This window comes from Myxocyprinus asiaticus, chromosome 27 (genome assembly GCF_019703515.2).
Source record: "Myxocyprinus asiaticus isolate MX2 ecotype Aquarium Trade chromosome 27, UBuf_Myxa_2, whole genome shotgun sequence".
NCBI lineage: Eukaryota > Metazoa > Chordata > Actinopteri > Cypriniformes > Catostomidae > Myxocyprinus > Myxocyprinus asiaticus.
The window spans coordinates 34683112-34702584 of NC_059370.1; the positions used below are offsets into that span (position 1 = coordinate 34683112).

Sequence of the window (19473 nt, forward strand, 5' to 3'; positions counted from 1 at the left end):
AGTATTGATCATTGCCTTCCTCCTTCCCATTCCTCTAGCTGTGTGTGTCCGCCTGGGTTTGAGGGCCAGCAGTGTGAAGTGAATCCTGATGACTGTGAAGACAATGACTGTGAGAATAACTCCACCTGTGTGGACGGCATCAACAACTACACCTGCGTCTGCCCGCCTAACTACAAAGGTACCAATCCAACTTTTAAAAAAAAATAATAAAACTAACAGTTGTTGAGTCTCTAAACACATTCAGAGTGCTTCAGATGCTTTCTTTCCATTTCCTTAGTTATATTGCCCTCTTTGTCTTTCTCAGTTGTACCGCAATGAGGTCATTATACTTGTCCGCTTATGCCAATTGCATTTATGTCCACTAGCCACAACTGAGGTGGCTAAGTAAACATTAGGAAACCAAAATAATATACATCTTAAGGCTGGTAGTGGGCAGTTTTACTAAACAAACCAGCTTTTGACATCATTCCTGACTCAGCACAGCTGTTGTTAAAACCGTCTGCTCCTTTCCACTTCGCCTTAGCCAAGTGCCGCCTGGTGATACCACTGCTCTTGTCCTCTCTACATTCCTTCTTCTTCTTAGGAAGACAGGAAGTGCAAGTGTTCCTAGCAGGCCCTGTCATTAAAGCTGCATGCTCCCTTGCCACCTCCCTTGACGTGGGTACAGTTGGTGTAGACTGTGTGTGTACTTGCTGTGATAAAAGCTTGACATTTTGGGCCACATCCTTAAATTCACAGTATCTAGTTGCCAAGTCTTAAACCATCCCAGTGGGAAAAAATGCATTGCTCAGAGGTTACTCTAAAAGGAATGTTCTGGATTCATTACAAGTTAAGCTCAATTAACAGCATTTGTGGCATTATGTTGATTATCACAAAAAGTAATTTCGACATTTAAAATGTAAGTGAATGGGGCTAGCTTTAGATGAAATAAAGAAAAGGAGTTCTATCAGGAAGACTCGCAGATTTGAGTAAAATTTTAGATTACATTTATTTGATGAATATAAAACAGGAATGTAATGTCTCTCTTTCGCATAAGCCCCATCTGGCGGTCCAAAGAAGTTGTACTCGGAACCATCAGATCCTGCCAGAAATAGGAGGCAGGGGCGAGGAGCCTACCCCTGTGCAGGACAAGACTCAACTGGTGTCGGTGGGGTGGTGGAGGTTGCTGTGTTAGCACGCTGAAACAGCAATGTGATAGATTGTGAGCAGATTTATAAGCGATGGCTTATATGTGATTGGCTAGGAGTTACCTAGCTAATGGTGTGATGATGTACAACTGCTTGTCTTCCTGCTAGAACTACACTGCGCTTACATTTCCAGCAGACTAATGTTTTTTTATCTCTCCTATTTTAACTTAGTACCCCTAGGCACACCGGGACTTGTATTTTTAGGGTGGCCATAGTTCACTGCTAATTTATGAGTTACACTGAGATTCATGTATTTGGCTGGAGATGTCCAGTATGTGATCTCCAGCTGTGTGAAGACAGGGTGGCTGAGCTTCATCCTTGGACAGTGAACATTTTTCAAAATGTCATTAGTCATGTTTTCATCCAAGTAGCAAATTTAATTTATGAGCAAAATTGGAATATCGCAAAAAAATTGCAAATAAAGCAGCGTTTCCATCCCATGTGTTTGAGAGAACAAAATTGTCACCTCTGGGGAAATTTATGCAAAATAGAGATGAAAATGGAAGCTGAAACCATTGTGTGGTTCACTGTGTGTTATTTTTTCTAGCGTTCAGCGGCAGATGGCTTATGTCTGAGAGCGAATCATGGGATCGGGACATGACCCGAACCAGATTTAAACTTGTGTCGTCTGCACATGCATTTTTCCAACTAGCTCAATTGGTAGATTATTGCAACAAAAATGTCATGCTTTTGATTCCCATGAAGTGCACATACTAAGAAAATGTATGGCTTGAAATTAAGTCTGCCATATGCATTTGTGAAGTGCCACCGTGCACCATCTCAGAAAGATTTAAATTTTAGCCCTCCTTCAGTGTCAAATCATCACAAATAACACTGTGACAAAGGTCAAACTCTCGTAAACTTTACTTTTGTACTTTATGTACTTTAAAACCTTAAAACCCTATGTTTCTGTTGAATGTTCTACTGAGGATTGTTCCGTATTCAGTTTGATCAGTACTAGTCTTACTACCAACATCCATTTTTTATTTAAAAACCCACAGCCTAAGCTCTTTGCCAGACCCCAGACAAATCTTGTGAGGTGCAGCAGTCCTGAATGAGCAGTAGAAACCCGATTGCACTGATTCCCCTAGGACACACAAACAAACACAGTTGCTCCAGGAAGGTTCCAGAGGAAATTGGCCTGGCAGCCATTGCCTAAACCCAGTCTCAAGGGCCAGAGCATGGAGAGGGTACATCTGTTTCTGAGCTGCTGTTGTGCCATACAGCGAACTAGACCAAAACAAAAAAGCTCACTTGGTCCCTGTTCAGGAAGTACTGAAAATTGGGTGAATGGGTGTGAGATGTGTGTATATTTGGGGGGGTTGGGGGTGGATAAGGTTGAATCAGACCCAGTATGGCCTGTTGCAGAGCCGGACATTCTACAGCAGGTGGACAGGAACAGGGAATGTATTGAAGAGTCTGGCTGGCAGTGATTTAGTGCCTTCATATGGACCCCGCTGAGCTGCAAGTTCTACAAGGGCTTTTCCATCACACAAAGATGTGTTTTCAGTAAAAGCCACACACAGTCTAAACACTGGCAGATGGGAAGAGCAGCGTAAACACCAGTGGATCGCAAGGGGGGTTGTGACACACATGCTGTATGTTCTATCAAAGATTTTCCTTTAGCTTTGCAACTGTGAGCTTCACCCTCAGACAGTCAAGGTTTTGAGTATTTCAGCATGGGATCAGCCTCTGACGGCTGTGAGAGGGCAACTGTTGGAGCAATTTGACAGTGTGTGTTCTTTCATTTTGTGTGTGTCTTAGGCGATCTGTGCGAAGAGGTGGTTGACCCCTGCCTGCCTGGTTTTGACCTTTGCCAACATGACTCCAAGTGTGTTCCCCTCAGTAAGGGCTACAGGTGAGTGTGTGAGCTCCATTGGGAAATGGGAGAGCCTGGTATATATGTCAGAACATTTGAGAACTTTACTGGAAAGACAAGCATGACCTCCTTGACACCATAGCAAAATAATTTTTCATACAGTAGAAGTTGTTGTTCTGCCAGTTGTAGCAATAGTAGAAGTTACCTTTGGCCTTTTTCAATGTCTAAACTGTGTTCTTGTTGTGTTCTTGTCAGGTGTGAGTGTTTACCAGGTTATGTTGGCCAGCACTGTGAGCAGGATTACAATGACTGTCTGGAGAACAAATGCCAACATGGGGCAGAGTGTGTTGATGCCATCAATGGTTACACATGTGTTTGCAAGGAAGGATTTAGGTAAGACACGCATTGTTCACAGATACACACACACACACACACACACACACACATCTTTAAATAACTATTTAACTGGGTACTTCCAATTGAACTCTATTGTTGTTCATTTAGGCTAATTATATTACTATTATAAAGACGTAATTTTTTCATTCACGCAATATTGCCCGTCTCCGTCCAGTACTCAATACGAATGCATTAATTTCCTCTAGATTGGATTATTGTAATTCACCCTTCTTTGGTTTACCGACTAAGACCCTAAATCACCTACAATACATCCAAAATTCTGCAGCTTACTTCCAGTAAAAAGTCTGCACACATCATTCCCATTCTACCAATTACCTATCGCATTCAGTACAAGATATTGTTGATAACTTTCAAGGCTCTTTACACACTTGCTCCTCAGTACATCACTGAGTTGCTTCGCCCTTATTTTCCCACTCGCACTCTATGGTCTACTGGTGCAAATTTCTTGTTTGTCCCGAAGTTCAGGTTGTTTTTAATGGGAGGCAGGTCATTTATAACTGTTGCTCCTAGACTTTGTATGCTCTCCCACAACCCCTTCGGGAACTCACCACTTTCTCCTCCTTTAAATCACATCTAAAAACTCATCTCTTCAATCAGTATTATCTCTCGGCTGCTTGTTAGGCAGTTTTTTGTTTTTTTTGTTTTTTTATGAGTGAATGTGTTATCTGTCCTTTTGCTGTATTTCATGTATTTGCTCTCATGTAAAGCGACCTAGGGTTCAAGAAAGGTGCTATATAAAATAAACGTATTATTATATATTTTATACACAGTATATATAATTTTACAATAAAATAGGCTAACCCTAACCGTGTTTTTGTTTTGTTTTGTTTTTTGTTTGTTTGTTTGTTTTTTGTCCATATTCCTATTGAAACAGGAAGTTATTGATTTGTTACTTGTTGTTGCTAGTCAGTTGCAGGTGGTATTAGGAGGAAGGGAAAATTAAAAGTAAATATCTGATTAAAGTTATTTTGTCAATCTTTTACGAGAACACTAGCATATAGTCTCAAAGGTATACAGACATGGACAAAACTCCTATTTTGACTTCATGGGGTCTTTAACACTGTTCTATATTTCTATATTTTTATTTTTTGTTTTAGGGATAGACCTAAGAAAACGCATATTTTTCAGATAACCAGGATACATGCACATCTGTTTTCATTATGATTATGAAGTGCTTGATAAATTGAGCCAACACACATACACACTTACACCCCAAGCTTCAGAGCCACTGTTGGCATGCTTAATTATTTGTCAGTGTACCGTTACATCTGAGAGGCACAGGAGATGAATCTCCATATGGCTAATTATAACACTTTCTCTGTGTGTGTGTGTGTGTGTGTGTGTGTGTGTGTGTGTGTGTGTGTGTGTGTGTGTGTGTGTGTGTGTGTGTGTGTGTGTGGCATTGAACAGAACAATAGCTCTCTACACAGCATTCCTCACCCCACCACAGCTACTAATTAAGGACCTGATGGTGTCTTGAGCCCAGCATTAATCTGGCTTACCATCTAACCTCAGACACTCTATCAATATTGTGACTCTATCTCCACCTTTTGTGTGACGTACCTTTATTAAAGAAAGAAAGAAAGAAAAAAAGAAAGAGCACAAATCTAACAAAATTTATTGAGGTTTATGCTTAAAATGTTACAAAAAGAAACAATTGGTCACTGGGATAAGAAAAATAAAAAGGTAATTTAAGGAAAACAAATCTTTATCTAACACAGTTTTGCTTCCCAAGTAAATGTATCTTATTTTAAGGATGTTTAGATAGTTTTACTGAAAAAAAAAAAACATAAAAACAATCTTTAAAATATAAAAATTTGATGTATATGTATGTATTGCAATGAAAGTGACCTCTCAATCTCTTTCTCTTCCCGTCCTTCCTTAGTGGGCTGTTCTGTGAGCACACTCCACCAATGATATTGCTCCAGAAGACAAGTCCATGTGATCATTCTGACTGCCAGAATGGAGCACAGTGTCTGGTCATGGAGGGGGAGCCTGTGTGCCGTTGTCTGCCTGGCTTCTTTGGCAACAAGTGCCATAAAATAGTCACTGTACACTTCCTTGGAAAAGATACCTACATGGAACTCTCCGGCGCCAAGATCCGACCACCCATGCACATATCCCTCCAGGTACTCCTGCAACCGCTTTCTATATGCTTAACAATGGATCCCAGATCAGTTTCTTCTAACTGAAATATAGACTTCACATGTCACTAGCCTCATGTCAGCATATCACCCAAATTCACATTCACAATAGCCCCCTAAAAAACTATATATACCGAAGCTATGAAAAGTGATCTACCCCTGTAACATCTTTTTTCATCTGCGGTGCACAATCCAAGCCAGCTCTGGCCTCACTGACATTATGAGAATGTCACCTCTTGTCCAGCAATATGAATAATGCCTCTCCTGAGGACATATATTATGGTAATAGAGGTTGAGCCGGGATGTTATCCGTTGCAATCAGGGCCCTGCGTCACTGCTAGATCTGCTAGAAATGAGCCCATCGGCTCGCTGTCTGGAGGGCACACTAATGTTAATTAAAGTAGGAGAAATTAAAAATTGCTCAGTAACTATTTATCTGTCTGTGAAAGTAAGCAAGGAGCAAATGTCTTTCTGCATCTCATACCAGCAGTGTTGGGTGTAATGTATTACTAAGTAGTTAATTACTGTAATTAAACTACGTTTTCATTGAAAAAGGTAAAGTAAGGGATTACTCTTAATTTTTCAGTAATTTAATTACAGTTACTTCTGATGTAATTGTGTTAAATACTGTATAGACTATAGAACAATTCTATATAAAACAATAATGAATTTGAATATCTAATGTTAAAATGTATGTTTTCTAATTTAATGCAGGCCCCTTAAATTCTTTGGCCAGTTCATGAATAATTTATTTGATTTTATATGATTTATTTGAAAGAATTAAAAGAACAATTTCATGTCTATCCTTGTATTTTTCATCTGGTTGAGGTTGATAAGGTTTTTTTTTTTTCCTCCCCTTTTCATTTGAAATGCCCGATTCCCAGTGCACTCTAAGTCCTTGTGGTGGCGTAGTGGCTCACCTTAATCCGGGTGGCAGAGGATGAATCTCAGTTGCCTCCGTGTCTGAGACTGTCAATGTGTGCATTTTATCACATGGCTTGTTGAGCACGTTACTGTGGAGACATAGTGCATGTGGAGACTTCACGCTATTCTCCATGGTATCCATGCACAACCCACCACGTGCCCCACTGAGAGTGAGAACCACATTATAGTGACCATGAGGAGGTTACCCCATGTAAGTCACTCAGCATGCCCTGGATTCGAACTTGTGACTCCAGGGGTGGTGGTCAGTGTCTTTACTCGTTGAGCTACCCAGGCCCCCCTATAAGGGTTTTAGTAATAAGTAATGCAGTTACTTTTCAGACAGAGTAATTAGTACAGTAATCTAATTACACTTTAGAAGATGTAATTAGTAGTTAATAATTAATTACTTTTTTAGAGTAACTTACCCAACACTGCATGCCAGTGCAGCACATCTGTAGACTGAGAGGCCTTTCAGAGTTAAATGACGGTTGTAATGAGTCTACAAGCTCTAGGAATGGTAGTATTCAGCTTTCTAAATGCTTGTTTAAACTAATTTTGATTTTTATTTTTATTTTTACATAAAAAAACATGAAATAAATAGTTCTTCACACCAAGTTCAAAATGTACAGCAATGATATGTTGTTGTTTTTTTGTTTTTTTTCCAGAGACTAGGTCGATTTCATTTTATTGTTTGGGTAATGAAATATACTCACCGACCATTTATAGAATGACAACATTTTGGCACCAGAATTTGTGTGAATATTTTTGGTGTACAAAATTATGACTACAATTTCATGTCGATTTAGTAGACTATCATGTCATTAGCTTAGCTACATGCTAAATTCAAAGTCTTTTGAAATCAATGCTAGTTGTGTGAACGGGCCTTAAATGTAAGACACGTAGAACAGGCACAACGAAACGACAACTATTTTACCCAATATTTGTATGCTATGTATATTTATTAGGGCTGTCAATCGATTAAATTCTTTAATCAAATTAATTACAGGATATGCTGTTAATTAATCAAATTAATCGCAATTAATCGCAAGCATCTTTTTTTATTTTTTTGGCTGAGAAAGGCCCCCAAAATAAAGAAAATTCATATAAATGCATAATAATTCAAATATTTATACATATAATAGTTAGGGCCTATAATAAATATATCATACAGATTAAAATTCAGTTTGAAATAAATTGCATTATTCTGGCAGATGGATAAAGCATTGATTAGACAATACAAAAAGAACTCAATATATTGTTTGTTTTATTTTCATATCATTGAACAAGCCTACAGACAGGGTTGGGGAGTAACGGAATACATGTAACGGGATTACGTATTTAAAATACAAAAGATAAGTAACTGTATTCCACTACAGTTACAATTTAAATCATTGGTAATTAGAATACAGTTACATTCAAAAAGTATTTTGATTACTGAAGAGATTACTTTGCATTTTATTGTCATTTGTTTCATTTAATATTTAGTCCTTTCAGATGGAAAACATTTATACATATAAATGATGCGATCCAAAGTGCATTTGAACAGCGGTGAAACACTTTCTTATGATGTGTTACATTCATACGAGCAGACAGAGAAGTAAGTTTGAAGTAAGTCTGGAGCAGAAGAAATAGAAATAAACCTTGTGTAAATTGTCAGCTTTACGCTAAGCTAAAATGCTATTTCTAGCCATTTTACATGCACGTTACCAGGCACGATCATATTTTTTATCAAGAAAATTCACGTTGGATCATAATTTCTTTTTTTCTAGTAAGACCTTTGATATTAGGGCAAAAATCATATTCTTGATAAAAAAAATTGTATTGTTTTCCTGTAAAAATATCTAAAAATCCTTAAAACAAGATCAATTTGATCAATCGTGTTTTAGAAACAACACAGCATAAGATATTTAGGTTTTTCAGAGAATGTATTTTTAACATGTGTATTTTGTCTTACTGTACTGGCAGAGTTTTTATAGTCAAAACAAGTGAAAAAATCTACCAGTGCTGAAGAAGTAATCCAAAGTATTTAGAATACGTTACTGACCTTGAGTAATCTCACGGAATACGTTACAAATGACATTTTACAGCATGTATTCTGTAATCTGTAGTGGAATACATTTCAAAGGAACCCTGCCTACAGATGACTGCAATCTGTCAGCACTGAGTTTGTCAATGTGTCCAGTTCTCACAGTACGCGTTCTTGCGTTCCCTCTGCACTTTTTTTAATTGTCGTTCTATGTACATGCGCATGCATCAGAAGGATGCATTTGGAGCTTCTTTCTTGTATTCAGTGGTCCTCATTCTGTAGCTGCGCTGTTTGTGAGGTTTGTTGAGGCACGCTGCCACCTATGGGCCCTTTTCACAGACCTGTTATGATGCGTTTCCACCTTCTTTAACTAAGTAACTGTAGCAAACTTTTTTATATTTCTAATTTTAGAAATATTTAGTGTAAATTTATAACATTGTACTGTGTATTATATTACCCTGGAATACATTTTAAACAATCAGTTACCACAGCTGCGATGGGTTGTCTAACACAGCTGCTGAGGGAGTGACAGAAATGTGGCCTATTTCTCTCGTCTTACTGCTGCTATCCAGCACTGTATATTTTTATCTTCGTTTGCAAAGCTGTGAAAGCATAATAGTTGATTTTTTTATTTTGCTGTTGGAGCAAACGGGTAAGCAAAAATGTAATTGGCTGTGGTCTCCCATTCACCGCCATTCAAGTTTACCCTGCCATGCGTCTACATCCGCTCTCCAACCCGGATATGTGAAAAGGGTCCATAGACGTGGCTCGTAAGAACAGATGAACTTCAAGCTTGAAGTGCTCATATGGTAGGAGAATCTGTACTTTTATATGGAATTTATGTCTGCATCAGTGGGCATGATTAATTTAGTTACTTTTTAAATTGACAACCCTAATATTTACACTTAGTCATGTAAGCTGTCATGTCATTAACTTGGCTACATGATAATGTCTATTAAACTATTGAAATGAGTTGATTCTCCTGTGCACATTACACATTTTAGTCACATCAGACTTGGTGTGAACAGGCATTTAAAGGCAAGACACATAGAACAGACACCAGGGAATGGGAACTTTAATATAAATAAAGTGCTATAATTGTACTAAAAATGACAACAACAAATAAAAAACATAAGAGTTGTCAGTTAGACCTGCTTAATTTCAAGTCTTCTTTATACACACCCTGTTTATTTACAAAAAATAAATAAATGATTTCTAGAACTACATTTTTTTTATTACTCTATTGGTGCATATAAAATATATTTATTATATTATAAATTTAAATACCTTTCTTCCTTGTGTTCATTTAGTGGAAAATCTGTGGAAAACATGCATTAATTCTTTATATAGAATTAAATATGATTAAACATTTGAATGGTCTTGGCTACAATGGCTGTTATAAATGGTTGTATAATTATAACATAAAATCACTTTTATGTAATTTCCCCCGATTGTATGTCAAAAGGGGGGCCCCGGCTGGACGGCTGCTTGGGGCCCTGCAAATCGTAACCCCGCCCCTACATTTTCATGTCGTTTAGCCACATCAGACTTGGTGTCAGTAGACAGGTCTTAAAAGGCAAGGCACAGAGAACTGGCACCTGGGAAATGGCAAGATTAGTAAAGCAATCAAATTAGGTTCATTTCCAGCGTTCTCAGTAAAACTGTGCTTAATAGCACTAATGATTTGGCCCTCCCATTTAATTCCCACTGACAGAAACAGGGACTTGTGTATGTGCTGAATGCACATATGCCTCCAGGCAATTCAACACAAGAAAGCAGTCAAATCTTTTCCCAACTGATGTGCAGGATAACCCATCAATTGCTCCTTTTCTTTCTCGTCCTATCCCAGTGCTTTTCTATAAATGTGAGCTGTTTCCTGTCACAATTTGCTCGCAGACGTACCGTTTGATACTCTCGACTAAAAAGAGAGCTAAATGCTGGTCCTACAGCCATTCTCTCTTTTAGTGTGTGTATCATGCTGAGTATATGAGAAAGGAACGGATTGCTATCATGTACTCTTGTTTGTTTTGGGTATTGTCAAAACTCCTTTTGCAGTTATCCTCGACTGATATTTCTCTCCTTATCTCGCTCTCTCTCTCTTTCTTTTTTCAGGTAGCCACAGATAAAGACAATGGCATTTTGTTGTATAAGGAGGACCATGACCCACTTGCCCTGGAGCTGTACCAGGGACATATCCGTCTGATCTATGACATTGCCAAGTACCCTCCTACTACTGTGTACAGGTGAGGATACAGACATACACACTTGCTTAGTTCCAAAACCTTAAAATGCTGCCTCAGTCGGCATCATAGGCACACTTTCAACATGAATACTCTTCCAAAAGGTAGACAGCATAATTATGCTACCCTTTAAGACACCTAGTTTTGGCTATATTTAAAGCATTGTATATTTCATGCTGCGAAAAAAAAAAAATCCAAAATGGCGGACTCAAGCGAAATGTCAATTATAAGGACTGTATACTTCATTCAGAAAAATATTTTAATACTGTTAAACATGGACTATTTTACCCAATATCACTGTGCTGTGTACATTTATGCTTGTTAAAGTTGGCTATCATGTCATTAGCTTAGCCTTAGCAACATGCTAACTGTCTTGAAATCAATTGTAAACTGAATCTCCTGTGAACTTTGTGTGACGAGCTCTATTTATATGAGTTGTATGAAATGCAGACTTTCGGAAACACTCTCCAAAATCGAATACTTTGAAAAACAGTGATGTTAGGAAACTGAAAATGGAGGTTTCAAACTTGGGCATGCCCTGAGTAAGGATGCTGCCTTGGAAGGCAGTAGGCAGCAATTCAGCTCATTAGGTTCTGGAACAGAGCCACAAACACAATCACACCTCTGTTTTCACAGTAAACATAAAGTGTGCCGTTTTAGCTGCAGCATAATCTAAACACGCAGATACCAACTAAATTATTTTAAACCTTCAAACATAGAAACTCATTCATCTTTTTTAAAAATGTCTGTGTTTTCAAAGGAGCCCCGTACCTTTGCTCAAAATAGGTCAGGGTGAAACAGGGGTGTTTGCGGGTACGTTTTCTCCCCATTCTCAGGAAAGTTTAATCCATGTAAGCTCATGGCACATCATAAAACCATAAAGGAGCCCTGGGTTTACATGACCTGCTTGAGTCTGCCTCAGGCGATGGTTTGCGTCTCTTGCTTGGTTCTCATGCGAACACTTCTGCGTTGCAGCCGGCGTGATTTCAATGCTCATTGGAGCCCCCATAAACACAGAGCTCTTTGCCATCACCCCCTGCCATTCCAGCAGACAACAAGCTTGTTGAGTCTGGAGCAGATGGTGCCTGACTCCGGCCTAGTGGGTCAATGCGGATGTCATTAATCTAGCACAGACTTCTCTGTAATGGGTTTCAAGAGCCCAGATTCAGGCTTTTAGACCTAATGATAACCTAGTTTCAAAGGATTTTAGATAGAGATCTGTGTCCATCCACATGTTTGGTTGGAAAGGGAATGTGGTGTTAAGCAGGGTTCCCCTTGAGCCTCTGTTTCATCTGGGTCTGTAGAATTAAAGCGTAAACATTCGTGATTGGCAGCTGTTTTAGCAGGCAGGAAAGGTGAACAGCAGTGTGCTGGGTGCTCAAGCCCTGCCTGCCTGCTTGCTTGATGACTTTGTATTGATCAAGTTCATCTCATTCCCGCTTCAGAGCTCCCCTATTCCCTTCTGCCTGCAGCAAGGGCCCAATCAATTAAGAGTCCATTCAGAGTACTTGAACAGACTGTTTGGCCTTTAAACACTTTTTTATTAGTAAAGGGGGAACAGGATCAGGACACAATGCAGGCTAGATTCGAACCTGCATTTCCCACATGAGCACCATGACTCAACATGTTTGGAGCATGTATGACTACCACTAAACCATGGCTCTGATAACCTGGCTCTGTTTTAATGACTGTGTATTCCCTAGACCATCTATAATGTGATGCTTCAACAACTGATATTGCTCTAACTGCTAGGCCATGACTCCTACTGTACTTGCAAACTCCTATGTGTACTGCATTTGTGGCATAATTTCGACTCTAATTTTCATTTTTTAAAAAATAAATAAATCAAAAAAAGCAAAAGTCGAGTTTACAGTGATGCACTTTCAATGGAAGTGAACGGGGCCAAAGTTTTTAGGCAGAAATGGGGGCTGCCATTTTAGAATCACATGACCTGCTGTATACTACTCACTTAATCTTATTCTTAGTCTTATTATTGGATACTGTAAGGGGGTTCAGTGGAAAGGAGGAGGCGAGAACCGGCTTGACAACTTAAATAATAATTTAATGAACAACTTAACCAAGAACACACAAACATAACCACACACAGGGCAGCTGCCTGTAATTCTCTCTCTCTCTCGAATTGACGTCCCCGGCCGCACGTGCCCCATCAGGCTGATTGGTGACCGTGCGTCATTCCAGCCCGGCCCTGCCCTCCTCGGCTCTACAGATACTTTTACTCTTGGATTAAATGAATCATGGCTGATTGTGAATAGTGAATTTCTACAATGGCATCTGTAACTGAAAACTGAGTGTTACGAAAACATTCCATTTAGAAACATTTTGGAACACAATGACATTTGAAAACTGAAACTGAGTGGTGTGGATGTGGCCTGATAGTCACCCTCTCATTAGCTTCTTTCTCCTCTAATGACATTGTGCTGTGTGGCTTTGGCATGCCTGAATCCCATTGTTTTTGGGCTAAGAATGCAGTTCACATTGCCAGAGCAAGTGTGAGGGAGAAGGAAGGAAGATTGCCATTCTTTTAGCTGATTTTGGCCATGGCACTGCACGGCACACCCAAGTCTGGCGAAAATACTCCTGAGGTCACTATGTCATTGTTAGCACTAACTGTGTGGAACCAAAATGGACTGAGCTCCTACAGAGCCTGGTGCTCAATTTGTAACCTGTACCCATGCCACAATGCTTGGACATTGGTGCAGCATCTGGGCAGCTCACTTGCTTGAGTTTTCCCACCATTGAAGCTGGAGTTTTGAGACTGTGGTTGGAGCATTCCTAGGCTTGGTTTGGTTCAGTGGTTCTCTGTGGGTGCTTGACTTCAAATGTGGAACTGGGTCATAAAGACTCTGTGGGGCGAAGATCAGAGGGAAAAACTTGCTAGATTCCCACACTGTCTACAAGTCTTACATGTTGTCTCTGCTGAACTTCAGTGAGAGAAGGGATCCCTACCAGGGAAAACAAGGAGAGATAATGTGGTCATGTGGAAGTGGTGATGAAGGATGGAGTGATAAGAGAGCAGAAACATGAGAGAAAAGCAGTGAGGTCACAGAAGACTGGGAAAAAAGACAGATCAGACCCCAGAGAGATGAAGATGCCAAAGTAGAGTGCAGGACACTTATCTCTGCAATGTGATCATGCCTCAATGGAAGGTGTGGGTGAGGTGAGGGGAGGGATGGAGCAAGAGAAAGATGCACTGGGGAGGAGAGCAGAAGAGGCTCTTCACTAGCAGTAATGCCTTATTACCATGAGACGAATGCTTGGGCCCATGCAGCGTGTTAATGCGCTGCCCTTTACTAAATGTCATGCTAATCTGAGTATTAGTTTAAGCAGCCGCGTGGGCAGCTCCTCGGCAGAAACAGTGGTTTGAGGAAACATTGCAGGAAATTTAATGAGAATGTTCGAATTGACGTTTTCCCCCGCCCGCCCCTCCTCCTTCTCTGTCCTGCTCAGTGTGGACTCACCATCCTGCACCACGCCTAACCACAGCCTTCCAAAAGCAGCTAATGTTTGGCATGTTAACTGGGTTTAATGCTGAGCAGCACTAGGGTGAGGGAAGAGAGGTCAGGGTATGATTTTACGGCCTGTTTTCGTTCCCTCGCAGTCCCTGAGTGAGTAAAGCATTTGAATGTAGAAAAAAGGAAGTGATGCTGTAAGGATAGATTTTAAAGGACAATTCACTCAAAAATTATTATCACCCAGACTGATCTCACTGTGAATTCTGTGCCACTGAATTTTTCTGCTGAAATCGGTCTGTTCTTACCAGTGGCGAATTCTCAGGGCCAGCAAAGCCTTCTCTGCTGGCCTAACATGCCAAAAAATAAATATTTTTCATCCTTTCATTCTTAATCACCTTTTTGCCTATGTATTTTTAATCGCTTTCCACTCTTAATTAATCTACAAACAAATAGAGAAAAATGAAAAGTTTATCCAGTCAGAATTTATTCTTTGATGCTTACAAACAAAGTTTAACAGCTGTTTCACAAATCACATGCCCGAATCCAAAGCAGCATGGGAATCTGAGCTCCACCCCCTCAGGCCTTCAGAATTTCTTCAGAATCCCTCAACAGTGCAAATGAATGGGCAACTAAAGTCAGATTGTCAAATTCATCAGCCAATCAGATTGATTTATTTGTTCTTGGTGGGTGTGATCTTTAGGATATGTCCCGGTTGAGGCCTTCAAGCTGGCCTTGAGTGACGCAGTCAAGCTTTAAGTGATGTACGTTATTCAAGAGCGAAAAGCATAAAATCAAGCTGTCTGACGAGTCGGCTGTCATCACTGCTGTTATTGCCGTTGAGAAAGAGATCCTTATGGATTTAAAAATACGAGATGTTCTGCATGACCATGTGATTGCTTAATTTATTAAACAGGAAAGGAGGACTGATTTTCACATCAAGTAAATTGGTAAGTGCTTTTTGCATTGTTATAGCAACATCAGGAGTTTTCTAAGTGTAAATTAGGCTGCTTGAGCATTCAGTATTGGATCAAGTTTTGAAAAGTAGTGCTATGTTCCATTCAACTCAAGTCAGATTTTACAACTTCCTACTAGGAAAAGTGCAATGGAATGCATCTTGAAGTCAGAATTACAACTTGTAGGCTCATGCAGAAATTCTCAACTCCGATTTCGCCGAGATGCAGGTGCATGATGTCACACAAACATGTCGACACTCAGGGAGATATACAAAGTAAGTGATAAGCATTCACTTTATTAAATAATATCGATAAATAAGTTTGTTTCCACATTACATGATATTAAACCTTGTTTAACAAACGCCTGCAGAAACAGGTGTATAAAACATGGTAAATTACAATCTCTTTTGATAATCGTATACCTGAAGCACAAATGCTAGCGCTGCAGCATTGTTTATCAGTTGGGTTGCTAGGAGACATCTCTAAAGAGAGTCAAACCCCTGCTAAGCTAACGGGAGCATTGCAGTTTTGTTTCCTTAAACTTCATCTTCTGAATGGAATGCATTTATGGTCGGAGATATCAAGTAGGAATATCCCACATCCAACTTGAATGGAACGTAACATAACCGTGTACCCTGACGAAATGAAATTTATTGCAAGCAACATTTAAATCGCAAATATTATTAGATAGATTTTTCCAGGTATTATAGACCTCCTTGGTAGATTCATATGAAAAATTATGATTTTTGAACATCTGTTCGGGAGATGTTCATTTCACAAAACAGTCATGCTGCAGTTAAAATTAGGCTTGCTTGAGCATTAAGTGTCGTTTCAAGTTCTGGCTTTCGTTTGTGGACCTGTATTTAAAATGTCAATTGGTATTACTAGTTAGCTGCAACATAATGTATGATGCCCAAAGGCATAGGGTGTCTTATTTATTGTGAAACTGTGTTTTCTTAATGGCATGAATCACACTGATGGCCTAGACTGTAAATGCACGGCCCACCACTTGTTCTTACTAATATTCAAACCACTGCCCCCAGTGGCCTAAACTGGAAGTGTTGTTGAACACATGACCAGTTCTGGGTAGTAACTGATTGCATGTAATCTGGATTATATAATCAGATTACAAAAATCAGGTACTTGTAATTGGATTACATTACATTTTAAAATACTTGTCATTGGACTGCAGTTATTTTTTTATAGATTACATGATTACATATTAATAAGGCAACGGCAGTAAATTGTTTATAATTTATTGATCATCCTAATCATTCTCTTTTTTCAATCTTTTACATTTTTCTTTCTAAATCAGCACACCACTGATATACGTTCGGTAAGTCTTTGAGTATTTTCAGGGGGGTTGTGTGTATTACACACAGAACTGATACTCACCAGGTGAAGATGGTATGGTCCACCTCAGCATTTAACCACTGGATGTACAGAGATAATTTCATTTTTAAGAATGAAATTACACCAATGGTGTGCAGCTCACACATTGAAATTAGTTGCTTCAAAGGATCTAGTGGATGCCATCTCTAAGGGCACACAATAGTTCAACTGCAAAATGTGCAGCAATAAGAAACAAAGCCCATCGCTCTGCTGTTGCTACTGATGCAGTAGAGTCCACTGCATGAAACTTGATGCAATTGTTCCTTGTGTGGCTCGGTGGAACTCTGCTGTTTTATAATATTCTGCTCTTTTTGATTATTCTTGCTGTTCAAAAGATTATATCTTGCACCTCAGCTTTGGAAAGGTGATGAACTACCAGTAAGCAGTAAGGGTTAAAAGTGTTTCAGTGTTTTTAGATGAAAGCTTTGACCTAGCACCGTTGTTGCTGTTGATTTTATGGTCATTACTGTTCTTAATGTTGCTATTGTTTTATGCACTTAAAATGAATTTAATATCTCAGTGTTTTGAATTATAAACTTTCGCTATGCACTGTCATTGCTGTTAGATTTAATGTTTATGTAATGTTTAATGCACTTTTTAAAAATGTCATAAGGAGCTCTTTTTGTGAGGCTTTTTGTTGGTAATGAAGAATGCAATACATATTCTTTCTCTTTGTACTTTTATGTTAAAATGACTATCCTACTCAAATGCATGTGACAAAGTAAAATAGAATTAGGTTGAAAGTAATCCAAAAGTAATCAGATTAGATTACCCCAAAAATATAATCTATGAGATTACTTTACTGTTTGCATTTTTAGACATATCATTTGTAATCAGTAGAGGATTACAGTAATCCGCCCAGCACTACACATGGCCAAGTGTGAGCTCCAGTTTCCGGGTGAAATATCCACAGAGTGGTGGCAAAAGCGAGTTGTAAAGGAAGTTGTTTTAAGTTGTTAATGATGTAATGTAGTCAACAGGAATGCATTTTTGACTAAACATACAGTACTGTGCAAAAGTTTTAGGCACTTGTGAAAAATGTTGCATAGTGAGGATGTCTTCAAAAATAATGCCATAAAAAGTTTTCATTTATCAATTAACGTCATACAAAGACCACCTTTGCCTTCAAAATCAGCACGAATTCTCCTAGGTCACCTGGACACAGTTTTTCTTGATTGCTGGCATATAGGATGTTCCAAGCTTCTTGGAGAATTCGCAACAGTTCTTCTATCAATTTAGGCTATTTCAACTGCTTCTGTCTCTTCATGTAATCCCAGACTGACTCTATATTCAGTGGGGGGCTCTGTGGGGGCCATGCTATCTGTTGCAGAGCTCCCTGTTCTTCTATTCTATTCTATTCTATTCTATTCTATTTGCAAAAGGAATGTTCGGGAGTTTAAAATGTATATTTCCTATTGACACACTAAAGCTGAAGATATATATAACCATCTTAAGACAAATGTTTTTGTGAAAAATATTATGTGACTATGACACAGTACTGTATACCCTAAACATAACCATCAGTGGAGTAAAAATTTAATCTTAGGGAAATTCAGCCTCAAAATCTCTCTTAGTTATTCATGTTCCAAAGATGCATAATTGACTTTACAGCTGCAGTTTGTAACTCCGTCATGCTGCCTGTGCAATATCACTCTTGTAAGCACATGATTGTGCCACGTAATTGAATCTGTAAAACATAAATATGTCTACAGGTTTGCTGATCTAGATAACTCTCCAAGATGAAGGAACGGGTAATAGTTCCTAACTTTGTGTATGTGTCATTTATAATGCAGTTTCGCTCAAGGAAAAACAGAGTATTTTATTTTCAGCTGACAGGAAATTGACTTCCCCTCATGCAAGATGGTGACTTGAGGTTGCTGAAATCTTCCACAGGTTTCTGTTTGTTTTTATTGAGTTCCAGAATAGGCGACTTGAATCTAATATGTAGGCTAGGTGCACATCAAAGACACTCCACCTTCTCACCCCCCATTTTAAAAATATTATGGCCTTAGGTCATTTTCTGTCTGTCAAAATACAGACAAAAGACCAATGGTTGCAAATGCTATGCTGATCTCTGGCGCCCCTTAGTGGTGCTAGCACGACATTCGAGAAAATGTTGTCAATTCCAGTGATTTCTGCTCTCCCCCGTGGTAAGATTTATGTTTTGATTTTGTCTGTTTTCATTCTGATAATACAGCCTTATTTTTTGTTCCATTATATTCCCACCATCGCCACCTTCTCCGCAAAATACTCTTCCCATTTTCATTCCCAGCCAGCAAGTAGGCCCTCAGACCGACTTAATGAAAGACGGCTGTCAAAACCAGAGACAGTGGATGAAAATGTCCTTATATTATAATAAAGCCTGTCGTCCATGGTGGTACTGATGTATCAAATGGACGGGTGGGAGATGTTTGGGGGGTCTAGCCAACAGACTGCAGTGTTTGTTGCAAAAGCCTGTTTTAAAACAGGAATTGAATTATGGGCCTGTAATGCAAACCACACATGTGACTGTGTTGGGTCTTTGTTTTGCCAAGACCTCAATGAACTGTACCCCCTATATATGGGGACACTGATCTCTATCCGCACCTTGGCCTCAGCTTTTTTGCAATGGAAAATACAGTTGTGAGCCAGCGCAAATATTAACTCACTACCCACAAGAACTTTTTAATGTTAGTCTGTTTGTTTGCTTTACCTTTCTGTATAGATATGTTCATCTGGTGGATGTTTGAAGCGAATGAAAAAAGGGGATTTCACTGTTTACCTAATGTGACCTATAGAGTTTTCCCTATTTAGATGCCTGTTTCTTTCAGTGTCCTATAGTATTTTGAGTTTTTAATTGAAAAGATAGTTTACCCGAAAATAAAAATTCTGTGCTCATTTACTTACCCTCATGTTGAA

At 39.1% G+C, this 19473-nt stretch overlaps 1 protein-coding gene across 2 annotated transcripts in view; it reads left to right on the plus strand.

The window, feature by feature from the left end:
• The window catches only part of LOC127418211 (slit homolog 3 protein-like), a 235366-nt gene that overhangs the window by 209802 nt on the left and 6091 nt on the right, over positions 1–19473 (plus strand). For both annotated transcript variants that reach the window (XR_007893387.1, XM_051658665.1), the window contains exons 29-33: positions 39–178; positions 2952–3045; positions 3262–3399; positions 5309–5552; positions 10630–10760. Coding sequence is in view for 1 of the 2 variants with exons in the window: in XM_051658665.1 (XP_051514625.1) it covers positions 39–178; positions 2952–3045; positions 3262–3399; positions 5309–5552; positions 10630–10760 (747 nt within the window). In the remaining variant the exon portion in view is untranslated. The remainder of the gene's footprint in view (positions 1–38; positions 179–2951; positions 3046–3261; positions 3400–5308; positions 5553–10629; positions 10761–19473) is intronic.